General features: G+C 38.5%; 1 protein-coding gene across 1 annotated transcript in view; it reads left to right on the top strand.

Annotated features, from left to right (window-relative positions):
* ANOS1 (anosmin 1) overlaps positions 1 to 25,802 on the top strand; it is a 104,918-nt gene that overhangs the window by 35,366 nt on the left and 43,750 nt on the right. Inside the window, exon 3 of the mRNA XM_063127520.1 lies at positions 25,276 to 25,338. Within this exon, the coding sequence (XP_062983590.1) occupies positions 25,276 to 25,338 (63 nt within the window). The remainder of the gene's footprint in view (positions 1 to 25,275; positions 25,339 to 25,802) is intronic.

Here is a 25,802-nt window from a genome sequence, read left to right as displayed (position 1 = left end):
AACTCTTTGCTGTTTGCTTGGCTTTCTTTGTGCTTACCAGGTCGGTATCATTTATGAATAAATAAAAAACAATATTATTTTAATCCAAGTACAGGTAGGGGACCTTTCTACTATTCCTCCCTTTAGTAGTGGCAATTGTTGGTTTATTCTTTCTGTCTGTCTGTCTGTCTGTCTGTCTGTCTGTCTGTCTGTCTTTCTTTCTTTCTTTCTTTCTTTCTTTCTTTCTTTCTTTCTTTCTTTCTTTCTTCTCCTCCTCCTCCTCCTCCTCCTCCTCCTGCTCCTCCTCCTCCTCCTCCTTCTTCTTCTTCCATATTCATAAGACGCCTGGTCCTCCAAAGGGTTGGTGAAGCCATGCTTAATTCCCCCCTCCCCCACCAAGACATGTTCTTCTTTATGCTTAACAATTTTATCTTGATGATTTTCACTAATGTACCCAGGATGAACATTAAGATAATGGACCTATAATTTCCAAAAATCTATTGCAAAGGCTAGCTTCTGGTTTTCTGTTAAGAGGGCTAATTTTAGTACCAAATTGCATATTTTTTGTTATAAGTTCAACTATTCCGCATTTGACTACTTTAAGAGCTGTCAGGTGTAGGCTACCTGGACACAAAAATGTGTTAATTTTTGTCACTTAACTAATTGCATCCAATCCCAGAGCTCTTTAGTTTAGTAGGTGGTGGCAGACTGCCAATTCATAGTGTGGTTTATGTAAATTTAGTTCAGAATAATAAAAACTGCACTTGGGAGACATTCGTCTTTATTTAGAAGACATTACTTATTTTTACTGTTACTAAAAATAGAGTCAATGGGGGATTTCCTCACAGTGCAGATAGTTGCTCCAAAAAGGGATTTTAAACCCCCTGTACCCCCATATCTATTAGTCCCTCCCAGCTAATGCTGTTTGCATTTTTAAAAACCCTGCATGCTAAATGCAAAGGGACATTTAATATCATACCTAATTTGGCCCCCAAATGCGGCTTATTGTAAAAGAAGCCCGCTAAGGGAAAATTCATTGTGGTCCTTTCTTTGCCCAAATGTGTCTTGATTTCTGGAATACTGAATTCTTGGTAAAAATGCTCCTTTTCTCCTGGCCTGATGATACAGATAACCAAGCTACACTGACAAGAGCAAGTGTTCACTCCAAGATAGTTCAACTTCACATCAGTCCGTTGTTTTCTGTTCACCACTCTGCTGCTAAGATCATCTTCTTGGCTCGCCGCTCTGACCATGTTACTCCACTTCTGAAATCTCTTCATTGGCTTCCAATTCACGTCAGAATCCAATATAAACTTCTCCTGTTGACCTACAAAGCTTTTCACTGTCTATCTCCTTCCTATCTCTCCTCTCTCATCTCATATTATTGCCCCGCTCGTGCTCTTCGCTCCTCTGATACCATGTTTCTCACCTGCCCAAGGGTCTCTACTTCCCTTGCTCGGCTTCGTCCATTTTCTTCTGCTGCCCCTTACGCCTGGAACGCTCTTCCAGAACATTTGAGAACTACAAGTTATTATTATTATTATTTATTTATATAGCACCATCAATGTACATGGTGCTGTAGTTCAATCGCAGCTTTTAAAGCTCAGCTAAAAACTTTTCTTTTTCCTAAAGCTTTTAAAACTTGATTTTGTTCTGACTTTATACTGCTAGTTTTACCCTACCCTGTGTCTGTTTGGTGCATTCTCTTCCCCTCCTTATTGTTTTATTATGATTTTATTAGAATGTAAGCCTATGCGGCAGGGTCTTGCTATTTACTGTTTTACTCTGTACAGCACCATGTACATTGATGGTGCTATATAAATAAATAATAATAATAACAACTTTGGTCATCTGTATGGGCCCAATGTCTTATGGAAAACATATCCACCCCCGCTTTTTTTTCCTTTAAAAAATGGTGGGTGTTGTCTACTGTTTCTCTGGGAGCTGACTATTCTTATTCTTGGGTTGCAGAAGTGTTGATGTGGCATTTGGGCATACTCAGCAGAAAGAGATTGGTCTGCTTAATGGTTGTTAATATTTATTTGGTTCTGGACTTATTGCTTTCTGATATCTGTAACTCACCTTCTTCACTCACTGGGTGGCAGTTATGGATGACAAGTTCATTAAAAGCATTTGCTGGGGGGGGAGGGGAAATTAAGCAGGGTCAGAATTTATAGTTGGAAGAGATGCAGAAGACAGACAATGGAAACCCTACTATTTAAATCCCTGAAAACAGCACCCATCCATTTGTTACATATTCTTGGAAAAATGACAAATTTGCTAAGTATTCTTGGAAATGTATCTGGTATATACATGGAGATAGATACCCCCACCCCTCCAGCAGTAGTCTTTTGGGTATACTTTCTGTCTGTGTATTAAAATTTCTGGTGTCATTATTATGGCTAGAATATTTGCAAGACAATAGCATCATGTCTGAGTATTTTTGCTGTTGCCTGAAAAATCCCCTAACTAAATTTAGTAATCCTTTTAATATTTGCAAATCAAATACTCTATCATATAAAATTTGCTACTGAAATTGAAATTTAATATGGGAGATAGGAAGCAGTTTCCGTATTTTCTCCCCTCCACCATAGCATAATACATCAATCCTGAAGTTAAGTTTTATTTCCTGTCATGTTTGGTCCTCAGCAAAGACCAATTTATGGGATTATATAATTTATCTACTCTGAGCAAATCCTGTAAGCATTGGTTGTAAACTTCTGCTACTTTGGGCATTTGTTTCTGCACAGATGTGATTCAGACCAAAGTTATGGAAAACATGTTGCTACACTTGTGTTGTTATTGTTGTTGTTGTGCCTGTTCATGTAGCTATGTTAGAATAGATGCTGCTAAAAGTAGATTTTCATTGAAATTTTTTCCTTATGTACAATGATAAGTAAATAATTGCAGAATTGACTGTTCTGTCAAGAGAAACATATATGCTTGTCACAAGTCTAACATAGTAGCTAAGAAACTGAGTTCAGGAGGAATCAGGACAGCCTGAGGTACAAATCTCACCCTAGCTATCAACTTGCTAGGTAGTCTTAGACCAGTCATTCTCTCTTTCTTAATCACCTCTTCTGTGGTATGGAGATAGCAATACTGACCTACCTTACAGGGAGTGGTAAAGAATACAAAAAGACAATGGTTGGGGTCAGATGTCACATTAAAGTAGCCTTCTACAACCTGGTGCTCTACCGATATTTTGAACCACATATTCCATCAGCCTCAACCAGTATGCCCAATGGTCAGGGGTGGTGGGAGTTATAGTCCAAAATATCTGGCCAGCACCAGATTGGGGAAGGTGTCATGAAATCATAGTTTAGCATGAACTGAACTAGCCTAGGTGAGACTTGTGCTTGTGCCCAGTCTTCCTGCAGTGTGACCATGAGGAGGTCAGATATTTTTGTTTAACTGCAGCTTGGTCTCAACTTGGCTTGTTTTTAACAAACCATAGTTAACATTAATTACAGGTTGGTGGTTTGGACAACGCAACAAGCTGTAATTAAGGAGGAATGGAAGTGTAAGCTTCCAAACTCCTCCTTGTGGCTGTGCTGGAGGGTGAAGTCTGTGGGCCTAAGCTATGCCTTGGCAGTTTCATTATGGTTTTGTACAGGGATGGTGAATGTGTGGTCCTTCAGATGTTGTTGGACTGCAACTCCCATCATCTCTCATCATTGGCTATACTGTCTTGAGCTTATATGAGTTGCTGTCCACCAACTTCTGGAAGGGCAGATGTTTCCTACTGCTAGTTTATTATGACATCTGAATGCAGCTAATGTATGTGAAGTGCTTTGAACATCTAAAATGCTATATAAATGTGGAGTATTATGATTACATTTGTATCCTACCATTCCATTAAATTACTTTATGGGAGTGTATTTGTACTGATCCTCATTTTATCCTCACTCTACCATATAGCATAGTGCAGGGGTCCCCAACTTTTTTGGGTTGGTGGGCACATTTGGAACTTTGAGAATGTCATAGGTGCTCTCACAAAATGGCTGCCATGGCGGGCATTGCTGATCACAAAACAATAATTTTCCAGAAGGCAAACTTGTGAAACAATAAAAAAGTAACTTGACCATTGGTAAGTTACACTGGTATATGATAATATGAGGCTCTGCACAGCTTCACTAAATAGAAAATTGGGTGTTTACAACAGGTTCAGAATTTTTATTGCTACTTTCACTTGGTTAATGATTTCAGCTTATTGGACATAGAGCTGTTTAACACCTTAATTAGAAACCGTAACAAAATGTGTGTCTCTTGGAACAAGAAGCTTAACGTGTTTGGGACATCTGTCATGACAAAGCCAAGGTTGTAAATGTGTCAAGACTTCCTCTGACCATTTTGCTCCTGTGATTACTCTGCTGATTTTAGTTTAGCTTGCATTTCCACACATAGCATGTAAATTTGTACACAATATAATTGAGCTATCAAGTGAAGAGGTGTATTATCAGGGTCATATTTACTATGTGAACAATTCTTCCTTTTTATTTTCTTAGAAGTCCCAGCCTAATGCATACTGTAAGATAGAGCCTCAGAGGCCCTGCTTGCTAGACTGTTGATAAGATTAGAATGACAGGTATTGGGGACAGGGGCTTTTCAGGAAGTCCACATGGCACCTTCAAGGATGTCTTGTAAAAGAAACCATTTCTATTTCAATCTACTTTTTATTAATAGCCGTGTCTTAATCCTTATGATTTACTGCTCATTTAAAAAGGTGTAATATGAATTTTCACTTGATGATACTACATGTTTTTATGTACCATGTTGTAAGGGTAATTTCCCTGAAAAGATAGTCCATAAAATATTTTGAAATAAATATATGAATAAGTGATTACTGTACATAACTTCTTGTCATGGCTGGCAAGATGGAGGCTAGTCACTCAGTCCTTCTTCAGGATGTTAGTGTCACTGAAGTCAAGCATCCTGTGTGTCAGCAGTTACATGAGCTCCACTGTTGTACCCAATTTGCACATTTGAGTTATACTCTATCAAGCTTGTGGATAACATGACACTGTGACCTTATTTGATTATGGATCACCGTTACTATGAAAGCTGTAAGAACAGTAAACAGAGCCTGGAAGGGCTGTCAAGTTGTCAAGGTTTTTTTCTTCTGTGACTTTTCAAGGTAATGTCATGTAATTTTATCTGCCCTGGCATCTTTGCCTTGTAGTAGAAAAAGCCTTATCTGTGTTATACTGAAGTTGCATTATTCACAGACTAAAAATGCCACTTGCTGTAAAGAAAGTCAGCAAAAAAGACACGTATTAAATTCTCAAGATCTTGCAAGGAAATAGAAAGGCCTTTGGGACAATTGCTATCACTTGCTTGTTCTTCTGATGGACAAAATTAACTGATTTAGGACGCAATGCTGTGCATGTTCAGACAGTAAGAAGTACTACAATTCCCATGGCTGGTTGGGGAATGCTGGGAGCTGTAGGACTTTTTCTTGTCTAAACATGCATAGCATCATGCCCTTAGGCTGAAATCCTACACACACTTATGTGGGAATAAGTTATGTTGAACACCATGGGACTTACTTCTGAGGATGCATGGAATTGTTGGTTGTTCAATTATGTTTGAGACACTAATGTCTAAAATACTGGGAGAGCTCTGTATTGTTGAACATTACATTGTTTTAGGTTTGGTTTGTCTATTTTTGCCTTCTGAAGTTTTCTGAAAATTCAGATATCCAACCTTTTTTTAAATTGAAGATTATTATTTAACTGGCTGCTGAAGAATAGCTACTTCAAATAACCTATCTTGTGGAAGACATTGCTGATGGATTCTGAATTCTCCAAATAACTCTGATTAGCTCTTTCCACTATTTTGTATGCCACCACGAAAAGCAGTTCTTTAATCTCTTTTTTGTTGTTGTAACTCAGAAGTATATCAGAAATTCTGACCAGCAATGAAGGGGGGATTATGTCATACTAGTCCACGTTTGAACTTACCTTGCTGTTTATAAATCCATAAATGAATGAACGTATCTATATCTAGATATACCTCCTTAGTCCATAGCAGATGCATTATTTAACATTATAATCAATACAATCATTTGCCAAAATAATAAAATTAATCAATAAACGTTCCTCAGTTAATTCCCAGATGATTTTTCTTCCTTTCCTTTCTTAAATACCTAACACCAGTAAAACATGAACATACATATAAACAGCTAAGGGCACAATCCTATTCATGTTTAGACAGAAAAATGTCCTGGAACTCACAGCATCTCCCAGGTGTGCTGACTGGGGTATGCAGGGTATGATAGGACTTTTTCTGTCTAAATATGCAGAGCATTGTTGCCCTGAGATACAGTTAGTTTTGTCGCTTAGTAAGACAATTAGGGGGTTGTTTGACTCCTTCCTTCCATCGATGGCCTTGTAGGCCCCTTCCAACTCTGCTATTCTATGATTCTATGATTCTAGTCAATAACAGGGAGCCATTTCTTTCACTAGAGTTCCTCTTCTTCCCTGTCCTAGCCCCCTCTAGTTTCCATCCTTGGTTGTTCACATAGGATTATCAGTTTGAAAATAGCTACTTCTTTTGTTTTTGCTATTTTAACATTTTCTCCTTTGTGAATTTGTTCTTTCAACACATCTTATTCTCCATCAAAACAAAAGAAACTATAATATAAAATGGTTATTCTTACTAAAAGTAAATATGCAAAGTGATATGTAACTTAGACAAAGTACTTTACTGGTTTGTGTTTTATGAGTCTAAAGTGTTCCTCTCTTTGACTAACATTGCTTTGCTGAAAAGTTGTGTGCCCCTGATGAATATACAAATTGTAATATGCATGTCATTTTTCCTTCGCAGTTCAAGGAAACCTGTAAGTCTTTCATTTGTAGATATATAAATTTAAAACTATGATGAAACAAACCGAAATGTAAATAAATTCTAATTTATTTCTTCAGCACTGGGTGGAATCACCTTTGTGTGACTGAAAGGATCCTGAAAGGACTGAAAGGATCACCAAAATCCCTAAATGGAAAATTCTTTATTCTTTATTTGTTGCAAATCTTTCATGGTGGTCATTGGAAGTTCTTGATCTTGGAAACATTTACTGCTGTGCAGATATTCTCACAGAAGCAGTTTGTTCAAATCTCAGTGAGGTGAAATCATTTAAGAAATGGAATTGATTAAGGCTATAAGAATTATATAATGAATTTGGGGTATCTTATTCTACAGTCAATTTTGTATTTGATGCATTCGCTATTTGATCTTCCAACTTGATTAAAGGGTACTGAATTTTGAGAACCTGGACATAATATATATTTTGGAGAATATAGTATTAGTGGGAAGTAATTTGGTATATAACTTAAACATACAACTTGCATTGTAAAGAAGCTGCACATGTCTTTCAAATGTTCCCCAAGCCCAGCTCATAAAAGCGTGAGGCAAAGCAGAGTTCTAGGGTAGAGGCAGGACCTGGGAAAACTGAAACTGGATCTCCATGGTTTCAAACAGTATTCTTTCCTAGCCCTAACTATAGATGCCAAGGGTTGAACCATGAACCAAGTTAATATTTCAAAATGCCATGGTAGGATATTGTATATATTAATGTTAGTTTGCTATGATATGATGCCTCTTTGTTAGCTTAATGAAATACAAATTGTCCTATTTACTTATTTGATTAATTCCACATTTCCCCTGAGCTCAAAACATATGGCTAGATGGCAGTCAAGTGTTGTATCAAATGTTTACGTCTGCTTAGCAAATATTTCTGGTATGTAAATCTGGATTGTTTTATTTATTTGGAGTGGCAATTGGAAGCTTTCAGGCTACTGATAAATTTTGGATGGAAATTTTCTTAGAATTGAAATTGGATATACTGTTCCATGAATAACAGGAAATGTGCTGCCAGCAGAGGAGCATTAGAATAGATCTCTTTTTCTGGATAGATGGCTTTTTGTTGTTTAGTTTTCCAAATATTAGTGCCAAGCAGAGGTTTTGACTTTTAACATTTCAAAAGATGGTTAATGCCTGTAGAAGATTCTCTGTTTCTAAGCTGTTTCAGCTTTGTTGTGCAAAAACCCTTTTGAATATTAGAGAAATATAAGAGCTTCAGTGTTTGCTCTTATGTTTGCAGATATTAGAGGTGGTGTCCAATTACTGTCCCTCTGCCAATGGAAGGCATCCATCAGCAGAATAGAGAGGAGGTGATTTTTGGTAATTCCCCATTTCCCCTACAGTCCGCTGTGCCCTAGGGAACAGATTATTGATGGGCAGGTTTTTTTTGTTTAGGGGGATTCACCAAAATTTACTCCTCCCTGATCTGCTAGCAGATGCCTTCCATTGGCAGAGGGACATTAGTTGGATGCCCCCACCCCCTAGAAGTTTAACTCATTACCCTTTCACTTCTGCTTTGGTATAATCTGCAGAGCTGCTCTGTGTGTCTGGAATATTGGAGAGGAAAGACATAGACTGTGTTTGGATGATCGTGCAGGGGGAAGAAGCCATCAAGGCTTCTCCCTCTGCCCCCAAGCGCACTGCAAGAGCAACCACCATTTCCATAATCCTTTGCAATGCAATGCAGGTTGGCATGTTGTCTGAAACTGGTGTGCCGGGGTGGCTTTGTACCCACCCTGTGACCTCTAATGCATGTTTTGGATCCTAGAGTGGGTATGAATCCACCTCTCCTGCACCTTGGAGGATATGCATAGCAGGGGATTATGCAAATTGTGGTTGCATGCAGGGGCCCACGAAGGCCCCTCCCCCCACTGCACAATCATCTGAACCTATTTGTAGACTGTTCTGCTGTTTATTGTGTTTTCTTGGACCTCCAAAAGGGCTTTGGCTATAGAGAAGAAATCTTAGTTTATGTAGAATTTATTGACCACTTGTCAGCATCAGGGACTTCAAAGGTTGGCCAGTAAGGGAAATGGATGTGAATGTTTTTGTCTCCCATGGCTTTTTAAATTTGTGCTGCTACATGCTCTGTTTGGAGAACAGCTCTTATCCATACCTTAGGACTTGTTGACATGTCACACATAAGACACACACAATTCTGTTTCTGAGGTTTATTCACAGATATGTTTCTGCTATACTAAAGCTAGTAATCTGAAAACGACACATGGCTATAATCAATCTATCTATTGCTGGTGTTTCTAATTCTAAACAATTGTTATTTATTTATTTATTTATTTAAAACATTTGTATCCTGCCCTATATCACTAGGTTCTCAGGGCATTTTTGTGACATAGATCAATTTCCATAGATGAATTTATTAGCATCCTTGTCTTTTTGGTATTTCTGTTCCTAAGCATTCAGCAAATTCAAGCCAAAGATGTTGAAAGAGGATAAGGTAGTTTTAATGACACCATGCAGATAGAAACACAATTTGAAAAACTGGGACACAAGCCATTTTTTTAGCTCTTCCTTCCTCCTTTCCTCATTTGGCATGCTCTTAATGAACCTGCTTGTTTGGCTTGAAGTAGATATGAGCCAAATGCATTTTAATAATAGGGCATTTTTCAGTTATTGTAACCACCATTAATGTATGTGTCATTCCCTTTAAGCTATACTGCACCTGTCCTGAAGTAACTGAAATGCCTGATTAGGGTGCTTGCATGTATGCATGCATGTGTGCAGCTTATTCGCTTGCAGAATCAATATTTGTATGGCTTCTCGTGCTGCTTTTTTTGTTTTGTTGCAGGACTGATTGGCTTTAGAGTGTGGCAAAATAGGATTGCTCTCTCTTTTTAAGGAACATAGGAAGCTACCTAGTAACGTGTCAGGCTATTGGTTCATCTAGCTGAGGGGTGGGCAGCTTGTGGCCCTCCAGATGTTGTTGCCCTGCAGTTCCCATAATCTCACCATTGGCTATTCTATGTAAGGCTGATGGGAGTTGTAGGCTCGCCCTTGATCTAGCTTAATGTCTGTATCAGGTGTGAGGAACCCTTTCTACATGCCAGCGGTGGGGTTTGGGTCACTGCCCAAAGACTGTGCTGACAGGGAGTTGCTCTCCAGGGTGTCAGGTAGAGTTGGGAGCCTTTCCTAACTACATGAAGGTAACAGAGCTTGAATGGACAGCTTTTGCACGCACATCCTGTGCTCTCCCATTGAGCTACAGCCCTTCTCCTTGGAAAAGCTCCTGCAAAGAATTATTATATAAACCTCTCTTTAGTGAAGTAACTACATCAGGATTGTATGCAGAAGTAGACCTAACTATATTGTGTTATTGTATCTTTAATTGGATTCTTTCCCTCAACACTGTAAAAAGAACTGCATTAATCTTTATCCAACCTCACTTGCATTGACATAAGCCATTGATTTATCTGTTGTTCTCAATGCTGAAAATATATAGGCATAACAAAATGAGTGTAACACCATTGTTCAATTAGTGGGTGACTCTTTTGAGCTGACTATTTTAATAAGTGAAGTGGGAGTTCCAGTAATCCAATGGGAAACCTGTTCAGTAAACATTCTAACTATTTAGCGTTGATCCATCCAGAGCGATCATCACTGATTCTTCGCAGCAGTGAGGTGGAACCTCTGGCCCACAGGCCCAGTCTGGGTTATGGAGTTTCTGCATCCAGCCCATTGAACCTTCTTGGGTTTCTCCACGGGCAGTGCTTGGCCTCCTGGAGAAAGCCCTGTTGTTATCTTTGACTTTGGGGTATGTTTGTGTCATTTGCTGCTCTATTTCAGGCAGAAAAATTAAAAAGTCTGGACCCAGCCCTGGCTCCTGTTCAGGGTTCCAGTCAACCAAAAGAAGCCTTGTAGTGCTGTTCAGGCCTAAGGGGGCCAAACAAAAAAGATATATTTTTTCTGTCCTAACCACTGACACTTTCTGCTATTATGTTTATATAGCTGTTGTGGGCACAAGAGAGTAAGAAGAGGAATTCATATCCCTTTACTTATCCCTTGCCTTACTACACAGGGATGTTTAAGGCATTTTTCATCCTCATGGTGTGAATCCTCATGCATTCCTAACCTTTTCTTCCCTCTAGGATATTTGCAGTAATGTATTAGGGCTTTGAGCATGATAAACAATGTATTGTGCCTTTGAATCCACCTCCAGTGACAAAGCTAGACGTAAGAGCACCTCTGAACTACAAACCTGATTTTTTAGGGGGCAGTGCAGCCTCCTCCAGAACAGGCTGAACACCTCCTTCTAGGTTTCTCCTTCTCAACTTCACCTCAAAATTATGTATGTCCGGGAAGCTATGACTGAGAAGGCTGAAAAATTAGCATCAAAGACAGAGGTCCATGTTCTACTTGTGCTTTACTTCCTGTGCAATATATGTATAGATACACGATAATGGAGCATGGGGCTTCCTCATGCCATTTTTTAAACTGACAAGAGAGCTTTGGCTATGGGGCGATATATAAATGTAATAAATAAATAAGTAGAGTGTTGGCTTGGGTGTTCTAATGGAGGAAGTTAAGTAGATTGACCTTTGTTGCAACTTGAGAAGTACAGCAGATTTTTGACTGGGAATCCAAACCAATCTCAGTCACACATTTGATCGGTAGTATTAACCGTGGGTTACATTGCAGGGCTGCCTTAAGCTATTTTTCCAGTCTGAGATAGGAACCTGTCACCTGTAATATCCCACAGGTGTTAAGAGGTTGGATAGCCCATTAGCTGTCTTGCAAGACTCTTTGGGAGTGAAAGGAACTGACAGAGAAGTATCACAGCTTTCATTTGCATGTAAATCAGCAAGAGCCTTCATTATATTTAATCCTTGAGCACCCCTTGCCCATTTAAAGAACACTGCAAACATAAAATAAAGATGGCTTGATCACCCATGACTAGTGTTGAAAAACAATTGGTGGTAAATAATTGTTCTACTTACTTTGGAAAAGATTGGCTTTTGAAAATAGTGTTTGCTGATGGTAACAAGATACTTCCTCTACTCCTCCTCCACCCGAACTGCACATCAGATCAGCCACTACTTCTAGAGATAGTTTTATGGAGCAAGAGAAGGAGATATGTGAAAGATGGTGTCAGAAAAGTCCACAAGAAGCTTGGAATCATTCCCAACGAACACCTACACAACCCCTATATACTCGTTTCAAACACATTGTAAAAAATCCAAGTCATTAAGAAAGAGGCATCAGTTTCAAGCAAACATTAGATCCCACAATCTGTTTGGGGAACTGTGTCTGAAAAAAAATCAAGATTATTTACCTCCTAGAATACTCACTTCTGAAGGATATTGGGTAGTGCAAATGGATCTAGAAACTCACATCTAGAAACTTCCCTGCCTCATTCCCATCTCCTGTTGCTTGCTGCCTAAATGGACTCTGGGTGGCAAGCTGAAACTGGAATGATAGAGTAACCATGCTGCTGCTACTGCCGTGGCATACAGGCAAGTACCATAAAGCTTAGTTTCCTGCCTCCCTCCTTTGTTGCCAGTAACAGCATCCCGCCTCTTCTTCCCTTACCAGCCCATTTGAAGGAGAGGAGAGGATAGAGCACTAGAGCAGCCTATGGGGTGGATAGGAAGAAAGTCCAGAATTCCCTCCCCAAGTGCAGGGAAGGAACTGTTTAGTTTACAAAGAGGATGAGTAAGAGGAGACATGATATAGGTCTTCAAACTTATGGTGTGGAGGAACTGTTGGGAGATTCAAACAGATAAAAGGAAGAACTTCTTCACACAGCGCATAGTCATACTGTGGAATTCATTACCACAAGATGTGATGGCCACCAATTTGTCTGCTTTAAAAGGGGATTGGACAAGGCTATCAGTGGCTACCAGTCCTGATGGCTATATGTTAACTCCAATATCAGCAGTATGCCTATGCGCACCAATCATTGGGGAACCTGGGTGAGAGGTGCTGTTGTACTCACGTCCTGCTTGTGGGTTTCCCATGGGCAGCTGGTTGGCCACCATGTGAACAGAATACTGAACTAGGTGGACCCTTGGTCTGCTGGGTATGGCTGATGGGAGTTGGAGTCCAGTTACCCATGCCTGCTAAGTAATAGAACTATTCATACCCATCTTTCCTGTCATTTAAACAAAAACAACAATCATTACATAAATCAAAGTTGATGAAACATCTAGGAGTTCAGGTAATTTGTCACACATCTCTAAATTTCATAGGATGCTGAATAACTCAAACAGAGAAGGTGACGATCCATGTAGTAATATCACTGGCAGTGTTAAAAGATGGCTCTGGTAGATACTCAGTAAATGAACTATGGGTTCTAGCTACTACAACTTGCACATTTAATCATTGTACCTTCTCACAAATAGGGAGATGTCAGTTTCTGTTAAGTTTTCCTTAGTTGGTCTCACCAGAATATGAGCTGGGTGTTTCATTTTTCATGTTTATTTTTGTATAGTAGCTGGAGTTTGATATAAACTCTCTCTTCCAGCTGTAAGATTTATAGCTCTTGCACTGAAACACACTGGTTACAGAAATACTCATAACTTCCTTTAGCTTGGTAATTTGAAGAGGGAACTCTTTCCAGGTCAGAGCACTTTGGAATGAATTTGTTCTCGAGTGTTGAATAGGTGTTCTGATTTGTTTTCCCATTAGCAATCCTGTTAGGCTATATCCAGTAGATATCAGTAGTGTTGACCTGTAGTTTAAAAGACCAATATGTGGGTCATTCTGTCCTTAGATAGTTTTTGTAGTTTTTAGTGCTGTCTTTGCTAGTAGTAATATCACAAAAGTTGTGAGATGTCTGGAATGACTGGAATTCTTCAGCTGTAAATTGTATTGTTGGTCATGAGCTTATTTGGAATGCCAAAGCAAATAAATATATTCTTCAATAATGTCAGCCAAGAGAAGTATCTTTCTATATGCCCAGAACAGTATAGAATGTAAGAGAGGTGGTGTGATACATGTATATTCATACATTTGTTCATACAACACCTTCAAATTGTGATTGCTTAAAACAAGTAGACTCACAGATTAAAGTACTGTGTATGGATGTGAGCATGCATGTGCGGGCACACACACAATTACATTGATAAGAATGTTAATATACATAATTTAAGTACCAAGCATTTAAGGTATTAATTAGATTTTTGAAGACAACTTAGATTAAAGTGATACCTTCTAATTAACACGCATGAATTTGCTATTTTGAGATTAATCTCACACTCCTGGCAGATTGAACAATTTTAATTGTTTTTCACTAACCGAAAGAACATAACTTTGCGTGTTCAACAGGTCTTGGACTTTTTAAGTGCAAAGCATGTTTCACATGCTCAGTCTATTGACCAGAGGCCTTTTTTGAATTACAAATTATTTGCAGCTTGAAAGCCTGTTGTTAGTGAAATGCAGGCTGTGAATGCTAATTTGAGTCTGTTTAAGCGATTAACAGCTGTAGATTGAGCAATCTGTTTTTACTTGACAAAATAAAAATTATATGTATGTGTGACTATTATGCATTATAGATCAGGACAACTTTAAATCTTGTTAATAGAAAGAAGCAGCAATTAGATACAGTTTTTATTGAAACTGAAACACTGCTTAGCTAATCAACTGTCTTGTATGTAAATGTGCCTGGAACATAATTTCCTTGTGCAAAGAGAGGTAAAGAACCTTCCTTTCTTTATCCTTATGCAAATAAGTGGGTTGCTGTTATGAAGCCCATCTTGTAACTATAAATAAAGCTATTTACAATAGTTGTAACAGTTTCTGTGACAGACATAAATGAGCCAGTCAAGTAAAAAACCTTTGTTGCTGTATAGTTGCTGTTGTCCCTCTAGTGCCTGCACTGGTCTGTCCATTTTGAGGTGGAACTCCATCTCATACCTAAGAGATAGCGTGTCAGGAGTCCTAGCTCTCTCTTGGTTCTTGTTATCAAGGAATTCAAGACCCTCAGGTTTTCTACTGCAAAATATTTATTCCTCCTCTAGTCTCTGTGTTTGCTCCATTATTTACTCAGCCTTTTATGGATCTTTTTTCTTAAGTGTAGTTTTCTTAACTGTGCATATGTGCTTAAGCACAGACTGCTTCCATGAATGAGCATTAGTGTGCTAATAATAGTACTGGCACATTTTGCATGAGTGAGCCAAAGGATCCTGCTGGGTTAGCAGAAAGATCTGCCATTTGCATTCCATCTTTATCCACCTCTATCCCTAAAATCTGACTCTTGATGCTTTGGGGACCCTGCAGAGTGGCTTTTGGGGGCACAGTGGCAGTAGACCGTAAGAGGGGAATTGACCCTATCCCTGTAAGCAGAGTGCCTTATGCTCATGCAATAGGATCTTAATCCTTTCTTTCTCCCTTCCCACCTCCAATCTTGTAACATATCAGTCGTTGTTTTTCCAAACTATAAAACTTAGTTTCAGTGTTAATGAAATTACTGTGAGTAGAGATGTGAAGGCCCGGAAAAAAAACTGGAAAAATTCGGAACAAAACCGTTTCCCCGCATTTTCCCCTCAAAACCTTTTTGTTTTTTCTGAAAAATTGAAAAAATTGAAAGTATATATATATATATGAAAAAATGGACAAGGGGTTCAGATATTTACTTTTCCAAATGATTTCTAAAAACTATGTACAGTATCGGATTATTACAGTTTCTGTCACCGAGGACAAGCAAGTTCTAGGTTGCAAACTGAGACTACAGCTTTCAAATGCAAGAGCAAGATGCATTTCTGCCTCTAGGGGGCACTGCTACTGAAGCAGAGACTGAAACTGATAGCTATAGCTCAGAAAATGAGACTGCTTAAATTTCATGCATATTCATTGAATCTTGGTGTCCCCCTTTTTCTCAGTTCTTTTTATGGGAATAGGTGCTTTATGTCTGGTTGACACTGGAGGACTAGAACAGACATAAATAATTTTCTTTGTTACTAATGTTGCTGGTTTCTTCTGTTATTTTTAAACTGTTGTTTTGCCTGCTCCTCATAAGCTAGCAAAACCAAAGAGGTTCCTTACAGTTCAGGAGTTTGTAGCTCCATTTGTTACAAAAAAGTTATACTTTAAAAAATAAATTCAATTTATTTTATACATATAAAATAATACACTGTAATTTTAATATGTGTGATAATTTTATGCCAAACCAATGTGTATATAATTACATTTTATGATCCTAAAGTAACAAAGTGACTTTCAATCTTTTAAAAGTGCTAATATTGCAAAAAAACCTCCAACACCCCATTTTTCTGAAAATTTCTAGGTTTTCCCCAAAACCCTCGGGGAAAAAACCCAGTCCTTCTCCTCCCCATGGTTTCAAAGTTTCCGGAAATTTTACATCTCTGTGAGCCATCCTGAGTCCATGAGATAGGGAAGGACAATAAATCAATCACATGATCACTGAGGGTGTGGGGCTAGTAAAAACCCACTTGTCATAACTTGCTGCATTGGCTCCCTACTGATGATGAGCCCAGTTATGTGTGCACAAGCCCTCTGTACAGGGTTAAGCTTTTTGCACATTGTTGCACAGTATTTATTGGCTGGTTAAAATCAGGACCTTATGGGATGACTGGCTTGCCACTTTCAATGAGCCAATAGTTGCAGTGACTTGAAATAGCTACAATGCACCCAAGTTACAATGTGGAGCTAATTCTTAGGAAAACATATAAACAACAGTGCACAGATTAGAAGTGTATGCATGGTAGTTAAAACGAAAAATCTTGGAAGTTACTCTGTTGAACATACATTGCTAGCAACATTGAAGAAATGCTTCTACACAGAGCAAATGAAGAAGATAAATGGAGCTTGCGAAATATTGCAATGGACTCCCTCCCATCCCTTCTTCATGAAATTCCACTCCTATTCAGTGCTAAAAATAACAAGATGTTCCTTGCAATTTGCTTTCATTCGAAATGGCATTTATAACAAACATTGCTTGTCTCTCTCTCTTTTTTTAAATGAAATGTAATTCTGCAACATCTTTATTAAATTAGTAAGCAAAACAGTTGAGCAATGGACGTTATCCATGATTTTGTAGACATATTATGAACGTCTTCATTACTTATTAAGAAGAGATTGCTTTTATATTGTGTTTTGTATTTGTGTTTTAAATTGTTCGTTGTTTTTATGCTCTTCATGGTTTTAATTTTTGTGAACCGCCCAGAGAGCTTTGGCTATTGGGTGGTATAAAAATGTAATAAAATATATATATATATATATATATATATATATATATATATTTTACAAAAGATGGCTTTATATTTATAGAAACAAGACTCCCCTTCCCCGTTCCCACACTGCTTGGTATTTTTAATTACCATTTTGGCTAAGCATCATATTGCGGGAACGTGCAACACATTTAAGAGTTTTGTTTGTATTTTTGTGTGCAAAAATATTGTAGATTTATGCATCTGATAAATTTGTTCTAATGTCTTTAAAACTTGACAGTTTGCATAAATAAACACACAAACAACATGGCTAGGAAAGTTAAACATTCTTCCTTTGGGATAGTGGTAATAGAATTAGTTATGGGTATTATATCTCATAACTTTTTCATGGCAACCTTTTGAGTGGTTTTGGAAATGTTTAATAGTTATTCTTATCAGTGTAATTCAAATTTATAATTGTAGCTCGAATGTGGATGTTTTATGACAAATCTTGTTTCCAGCTATAATTGTTGAGAACTACTATTAATTTAAAACATGTATTGGGTTTTAGAGGATTTTAAAGAGATACACATGTTTAAAAAAGAACCCTGTGCCTAAAGCGTGACCAGTTATCTATTGACGGATTAGTGTCACATTGACCCTGTTCAGACAACATGCTAAGCTACAGTGGTTAAGCATTTTAAGCTAAACGTTATGGCTCAGCGTGTCATGTGAACCATGACTTAGTGTGTCATGTGTTCCATTCCTGATTGGGGTGGCTACATAAACACAATTTCAACATGCTCACTAACCATGGCTTAATGTGTTGTTTGAACAGGGTCTGTGAGCTGCCGGGGCTTCTTTTTCCTAGTTATTTGTTGACAAGATTGGAGTGCAGACAACTTTAGGCAAAGCTTAAACCTGACTTCTCTTAGAGCAGATTCAAAGTGAGCTCCTGCTGTTGCTGCCACCCCTCCTGTAGCTTCTTCTTATGATTATCCTTAGTGCAGCAAGCTTGGTTGCACATTGCATACTAGTGATGTGTCAGGTCAGTTCCAGGCCTTTGCCTCTGCAAATGTTTACCTGGCCCGATGCTCTAGTTCAGCCTTCCCCAACCTTGTGCCCTTCAGATGGTTTGATATCAACTCCCACCATTCCTGACCTTTGGCCAGGCTGGCTGGGGCTAATGGGTGTTGAAGACAAACATCTGGAGGGCACCAGGTTGAGGAAGACTGTTCTTGCTCTGGGCTTCCAACCTGTGTTTCTATCCTTCCTGCTTTCAGCTTTGTCTTATTACCTTTTCTCTTTTTCTCTAAATAGTCTATGGATTCATCTGTTTCTTCTTGCTTGTCTTCTGTGGTCTGTCATAATCCTCTACTTAGTGAACCTGATTTGCTCACTAGCTTCTGCAAAGACTTTTGTAGGATATGTTCCTGACATAGGCACAAGGTCAAATGAACTTGTGTTTTTTCACAGGTTGCTGAAAAACAGGCCAATTTTTGATAAACATACCATTAACTACCTACTGTTCTCTTTGACAGTATTTGAATATTGCTGAACACCAACATAGATTACAGCACCCTTCCTCAACCTGTTAGATTACAATCCACATCATCCCCAGCAAGTGTGGGCACTGACCATTTAAATGTTGCACAGGCTAAATGAAACAACGTAAAAAGGGAACTATGCCCTCTACCCCTTTCATCTGACTCTAGTATACCTGTGATTTTAATGCTGATGTGTCATTCTTGCCACCCCTGATGCTTGCTTTCTTCCCTAGTTGGTGGCTGTTGCTACTATAACAGTGTCTCCTCTTTCTTCTCCAGCCTGGAAACAAAATGTTCCACAGTCAGGTGACTGGAGGTGAAAAGAGTCCAATCTTTTTCTGCCTTGGACACGTGGCCAGGGGCAAAGGTGGCAGCAGCAGTATTGACTGGGGCAGGTGTGTGAGCAGGGTGGGATAAGAAAAGCACAACAGCATTCAACTAGAGACAAATGGCAATATAAAAACATCTGTCCTCAGACACAGAAGGGGGATTTTGCCAGTTGTGACTTTTGCAGTTCCTTCACTTTTGGTATGTCAGTTTTCAACATTGTGTTTAAAGGGGCAACAAGAACGGTGGCGGAATACGGTTGAATTTACTTATCAATTTGCATCACCGCATATATATTGTGTCCTCTGGCTTCCAGAGATTAGCTCTTTTGACCTGTTTCTATTTGCTATCATCCTTGCATATCTATGCTATATTAATGCTATAAACTCTCTCTCTCTTGCTTGAATTCATAATATTAGCTTGCCATGCTTTGCAAAGATCAGGCTGCTTGTTACTTATCTAAATAACTCAGCTGCTGTCTCTCTTTCAGAATGATATACAATACCAGTCCCTTTTTGTTTTGTTTTAATTAATGGAGTTGACACCATTTTTCTGTAGTGATTACATGAAATGGTCATTGACCAATTTGTCAATCATTTATGAGAAACCATCTCCGTCAAGAAGTTCCTTTCACCAAATTGTGTAGTAAACATGGAATGCTAAACATGGGATAGGAATGGGTTAATGGAAGTATTTTTTATTTAATTATTCCCAACGGCATTTTCTTGTTTTATCATGAAGTTTCAGAGCTGATAGATTAATCTTTACCTAACAGTTCATATTTTGACACCCTATATTAAATATTGGGGGTACCTTAAGGGTGAGTACTTTTTCTATACATGGTCTGAACTGGAATATGCCCTCAAGCTGATTCCATTTTTCATATCAAATGATAAGGTTTTGAATTAACAATATTTTAATCTCCCCACTCCCCAAGGTTGCTTGGTTTAATTCTTGGTCTTATTTCTATAACATTTTATACTTATACATTAAATTTATCCAAGTAATTTCCCTGGGGATATTACAAGGTTATGTTTGAAAGGGTTCCCTACTCATTAATGGGTTGCTTGTATTTAATATTGCATTGATATGCAAGGATGATAGCAAATAAAAATAGGTCTAAAGAGCTAATTTGATGAACACACAAATGGCTATGTAGTAATATCTATAATATTAGACCATTGAGTGACTTTCACTTTTTCTCTGATAAAGAAAACTTTCTAGATTGACTTGTCTGCCATGGAACCTTAGTGTCTTGTAGAGAATTTTGGACCATGTTCTACAGCCCACATTCAGGCTTGTGGAAGTTCATGGTGCATGACTATATGATAATACTCTTCTGCTGCTACATACTGCAGGAGGAAGCTTGGTAGCAGTGGTCAAGTCATCTTTTAGGGACATTCCCTTTCCATTTCTGATTCTTTTATTGAGGAACTCCTGATAATATTTCAAGGCATCTCATAGAATGGCTCAGTTCAGACAACACACTTCTCTACACAGTGGGAAAACTCCTCTCAGTGGTTGAGCTTTTAGGGGGTACTCACCTCACAACATGTTCTAACTCCATAGTTACTCAACTCCTGTGGAATTGAGTAAAAAGCAACGTGATGTTTGATTGACAGTTCCTCCACCCTCTCTTTTTCTCCAATCCTCCTGATCCAGTCCTCCAATCAGCCATTGCTGCAAAAAAAACAAACAAAAAAAACCCACCACCAATCCCAGCAGCTCTCCTAGAATGGCACTCCCTCCTTTTGCCGCTCTTGTCAGGGAACTCTGTAACGAGAAGAAAAAGTCAATTCAACGCAACGGGAATCTCTATAGAGCCCTCCACACAGCACAGTAGTTGTGCAGGAACTCTCCTCTGCGCAGCGTGGATATTCAGCATGGAGTGTTTTTTAAAAAATAATCCACCATAGGGTGGAGTTTTTCCTCCAGACAACACTTTTTTCAATGGTGGTGTAAAAACTCCACCATAGAGTTCTAAAACCACCGTAGATAAAAGTGTTGTCTAAACTGAGCCAATGTCTATGAGAAATAGTTCGAAAGCAGTATTAGTATGAAGTGTAGTCATGTATACTTAGGGGCTTCTTGTGATATTAACTTTGCAGTGTGGGAAGGAGCTATCTGGTAGTGACATCCACAACTCAGAGGTAGTATCTGAAGACCTGGGTCACGCTGAAGGACTTGAATTCTACAACATAGCTCCTTCCTGAGCCAGTATTGCCCCAGTTTCTAGTAGGTCTAGTATCTACTTTGTATCTACTCTAGTATCTCTTTGCTACATTCTAGTAGATGTAGCAAAGAAGTTCATCATGGAATCCTCCCATGTGACTTGAGGCTTTTAATGTTGTCTTCATAGCACTTTTATGAACTATGATACACTGGCTCCCACCTCTTATTATTACAAGAACTATATCCATCTACATGGTATGGAACAGAAATGTTCATTTTAAGCGTTGAATCTTCTGGCAGGGAATCATGCAACATCAGTTCATGTTTTGATGGAATGTTAGCAACAGTCAATATTGTTAACAGTCAAAAACATAACAAATGTGGTGCTGAGTGTGATTAAAACAAAAGTAACTGCCCCCTGTTTTATAGTAGCATCTAACTGTTTTGTAGGGCCATAAAGGAGAAACCAATTTGATTTATATTTCACTAATATTGGTGGAAAGAGACCAGAATAGTCCAACTTTCTTTAATGAGGGAGATGTTTGTTTATTTTTTAAATGCACCTTTTCCGTTCTCTTTCCCACCACTATGCCTGCCAGGAGAAGAACAGATGCCCACTGCCAGAATAGGGTACTTAACCTGACCATCAAATAGGCCTGACAAAGAAAGACTTTTCAGGTCCCACAGTGAAACAACCACTGCATCTTATTATAGCGTGAAATTAGAAGTGAAAAGCCCTACAGCCCTTGCTATTTAGTAATGCAGAATATGTCAATGTTGAAAGCTGTGGTAATGCTAGAAGGAAAGTGGGAAGCCAAAAAAGAAGTCTAGTAGCAGTTTAGACAAAAGCAATCTCTCCTTTTCCCCATTGCTGCTTGTTTGGTGGTCTGTAGAAACACAGTACTGTAGTGGAAACCATGCAGAAGTATTTTGTTGTGTGTACATGAGAGTCTGCAAAAGATGTAAGAAGAGAGTAATCTGTTGGCTGTACAATTCTAAATAACTAAAATGAATTTCAATTTGTTTACCCCCAAAAGTATCAACTATTATTTTGATTTTGTCAAAAGGAGCTCCGGTAATGTTCTGATGCATACTTGGAAATACTGTATGGTGTTTTCAAGAAGGTGGTGTACAGTTATCTGAACCCACACACTTGTAACAACTTGGAATGCAAAACTTGCCAAATTACAATGGCATTGCTTCTTGCTTTTCTCGTATAGGTTTTTAAAAGTATTTTTACATCAAAATGATACGTCAAAATATCTAGGATCATATTCATTTCCAAGAGAGTAAACACTAAATAAATGTTGTGTTCTGGGTACTTCTTGTACAGTCCTAAGTATGTTTCCTATGGGCTTAATTGAATTACCAAGTTGTTGTTGTTATTATTCATTTATTTATTTAGCACCAACAATGTACTTGGTGCTGTACAGAATATACAAATAAAACAGCAATACCCTGCCTAGAGGCTTACAGTCTAAAATCACATTAAAACATATGAAGGGGGGAAGGGGTTGTACAAAGCAGAAATAAAGAAATAATCATAGCAATGAGAACAGTAAATCAAGCTAAAATACCAAAAGCTATGGAAAACAGATGAGTTTTCAAATTATGACTTTAAATAATAATGAAAAGGTAATTGAATCTTACAAGGAATTGAAAAATATTACTTTTGTGGTTTTTATTTTATATTTTCTGCAGATCTTAAAAAGTATCTGAAAAGTTTTAAAAACATACTTAAAAAACTACATAGAGTAAAACAAATCACATAAGCCCCCTTCATGTGTGAATTACATGAAAGAGCATCACATATAGAAAACGGCTGTACATTGTCTGGCTCCAGTTCTCACCCTAATGCCAGCGTATTAGGCGTGGATGTCTTCAGGGGAAAGCCTATGGACCTAGATCTCTACATGAGCTGGTGATCAGCACTCCAGCTTGCATGGAAAGCCTACGAACATACAGGTCTTTGTGTGTAGACTTTTCCTTCAGGCAGGCCATGTGGCACGCAGTCGGGCAATGGCAAGGAGCCATCTGGTGCTTCATAGTTGTGATAGGCTGGCACTATGATTAGGCAGCGTGAGACAGTTGGTTCAGGTGGCAGATGCTGGGAGGTGGCAGCAAGGTGTTGGAGGAGAGGGCTGTGTGCCCCACGGCCTGCCCCATGCCCCTTAAGCTACCCTGCTGCTTTTGGATGTGGTGGAGGATGCTATCCTAACCCTAGTATTAAAGAAAGATTCAGTTGCCAGTCTAGTGAGCTTCTGTACATGGAATGGCAGGGAGCACCAACGTTTCCTTCCCCTCAGGCAGCAAAATGTCTTGCACTGGCCCAGTTGATACTCCTTCACATGATTCTTATGTGAAGAGGTCTATTGCTGCTTAAAATAATCTTTACTTTTCCAAGATTTTTTTTTACAGTTTTGTTCAAATTAATTAGTTCAGTTAAGCCATAGAGCTGTTTCCATTCAGAATGTGAAGAATGGGATTATTAATACTAGACCTTTATCTAGAATATACTGTTTCTTTATCACAATTGCCCCCTTTTTAACTTTGTGCGTTGGTACATGACTTCTGTATATAAACAGGAGGACAAGTAATAAAAACAGTAGATACCAGACTGCATAACAATTATAATAAAACAGTCCTTTCACAGACTCCCTACTGCCAATACTCATACTCTTCCTCCTTATTAGTGTTCTGTAAAAAGTGAATGCTTGCATCATTTTTTTAAAAGTAAGCATATACCGCACGAACAAAGCAAATTAAATCTAGTCGCATGTCTTCCCCTACAAATTTACTGACTATTGCAAATCCTGGGTCTGCCTCCCCCACTCCCAAAGTGGCTTTTCAGTAGCATTGTCTGGATTCCCAGTATATATGATGATGTCACCAAAGAAACCTTAGCTGGAACTAATTGAATTAAGGATCTAGGTTTCAGTAATAAAACTTTATCTTCTGAGTTCTGTCCAAAGGGTGGTGCTCACGAATCAAAAGTTGTTTGATCATGGGCAGTTAAGATTTGCACCACTAATTGTCATTTTACTTAATTGTGTTTTTGTTCGCTCCCCATTATAACCTCGAGTTTATTTCCTTAAGAATGTTGTCAATATGATGCTTGAAAAATCAAGAAATAACCAGATGAGACTCTTAACTTAATCAGAGGGTTCATAATTCTCAGAAATAAAAACATTTAAGGTGTTGTCATTATGAAAATCCTATTCAGGAATAAAAGATTTCTCAAGAAGGTGTCATGGAAAATTGGAGGTCATCTAAATAGCTATCTATTGGACCCACTTACAGGCTAAAGGCCTTCTTAAATAAAGCAGGTTTTGCCTGCCAGTGGAAGAACAGCGGAGAGAGACCAACCTAACTTCCCTTGGGAGGGAGTTCCATAGCTTGAGAGCAGCCATCAAAAAGGCCCTGTCTCAGGTTGCCACCAAACACAGAAGACAGCTGTCCAGAAGCTCTTAGGAACCCAGCAGGCTCGTATGGGAGAAGGTGGTCTTTCACATAGTCTTATAGGAACTTTTATAGGTCATAACCAGATCTTTATAGGTTATAACCAGCACTTGAAACAGATTGTTGTAATGAAGCTGTTGCAACAAGGGAGTCACTTGCTTCCTTTAACCAGTCCCATTCTGGATCAGCTGAAATGTCAGAATAGTTTTTGAAATGTTTGGTCCTTCAATTTAGCAGCAGCTTGCCCCACAAAATAACATTGAATATAATTTTAATCAAGTTATGCATTGAGGAGAGAAGTTCTTCTCCACCATCATCTGTCCGTTACAGAACCTGGCCCCATCTGTGATGGAATCCAGACATATTTGGGTGTGTGTGAATGAAGTAGTTGGGGGCTACCTCTTATTGTATGAGAGGGAAAGCCAGTGTTGGGATGCTGTCATTCCTGAACTACTTCAGTACTTGTTGCTTACCATCTGATTTCCTGAGCTTCCCAGGAGGTAGAATGTGGGCAACAGAGACAGATGAAGTAGGAAATATTGGGAACATTGATGTAATCATAGTTCAGGATAAATTTAGACACAATTTCAAGTTGTGTGAATGGGTGGTCAGTTCATAGTGCTGTGGAGTCATTTTACATTATGTCTATCTTCAGACTTTAGTCTGTAACTGTGATACTGAGAAACTATGATTAAAATTCCTATTATTAACGTCTTTAATAAACAAACTGCCAAAGTCCTGTAGGCTGAACAAATTGAGGCTGTGGCATCTCCATTCTTCCTGACATTTTTTCCAATGATTCTTTTTAGTGTCTGGAGCCCTGCAAAGAATCCTGGGACTTGAAGAAAAACCATTGCCAAAGTTTCTGTGAGGTATGTCAGTCTTGAAAGACTCTGTATGTTTCATTTGCATTACTAAAGGGGTTTGACCGATGACAGCTAACTTTAACATATAGGGTCTGTGTTCTGTTGTCCTCTGTTGTAAATGATCAGAAGTATAACTGATAAACACATAGACAATTTGGAATGATTTTTTAATTGACTTTAAAATGCTGCAATAATTATTTCAAAGTGTGTGATCAAATAGTTATATGTTTAGTTGGTGTATTTTTTCTTGGTCCTCTGTAGCTATATGCATGATTATATCCATGAGAAATTATAAATTTGGCTGCTCTGATAGCCACACTCCTTCCCCTTTATATTTACTGTATTTAAAGCAGGGATGGGAAGAGCATAGATTGGGTATTACTGCCTCTGGTTATGTGCACTGCAGCAGTAACGGCTTCTGACTTCCCCAATTGTTTACCAGTTTATCCTCTCAAATTAAACTGCTGAAA

The sequence above is a fragment of the Elgaria multicarinata genome, chromosome 5 (genome assembly GCF_023053635.1).
Source record: "Elgaria multicarinata webbii isolate HBS135686 ecotype San Diego chromosome 5, rElgMul1.1.pri, whole genome shotgun sequence".
In the NCBI taxonomy this organism is placed as follows: Eukaryota; Metazoa; Chordata; class Lepidosauria; order Squamata; family Anguidae; genus Elgaria; species Elgaria multicarinata.
Note: the sequence above shows the minus strand (reverse complement) of the source record. Positions and strands in the feature narration are given on the sequence as shown.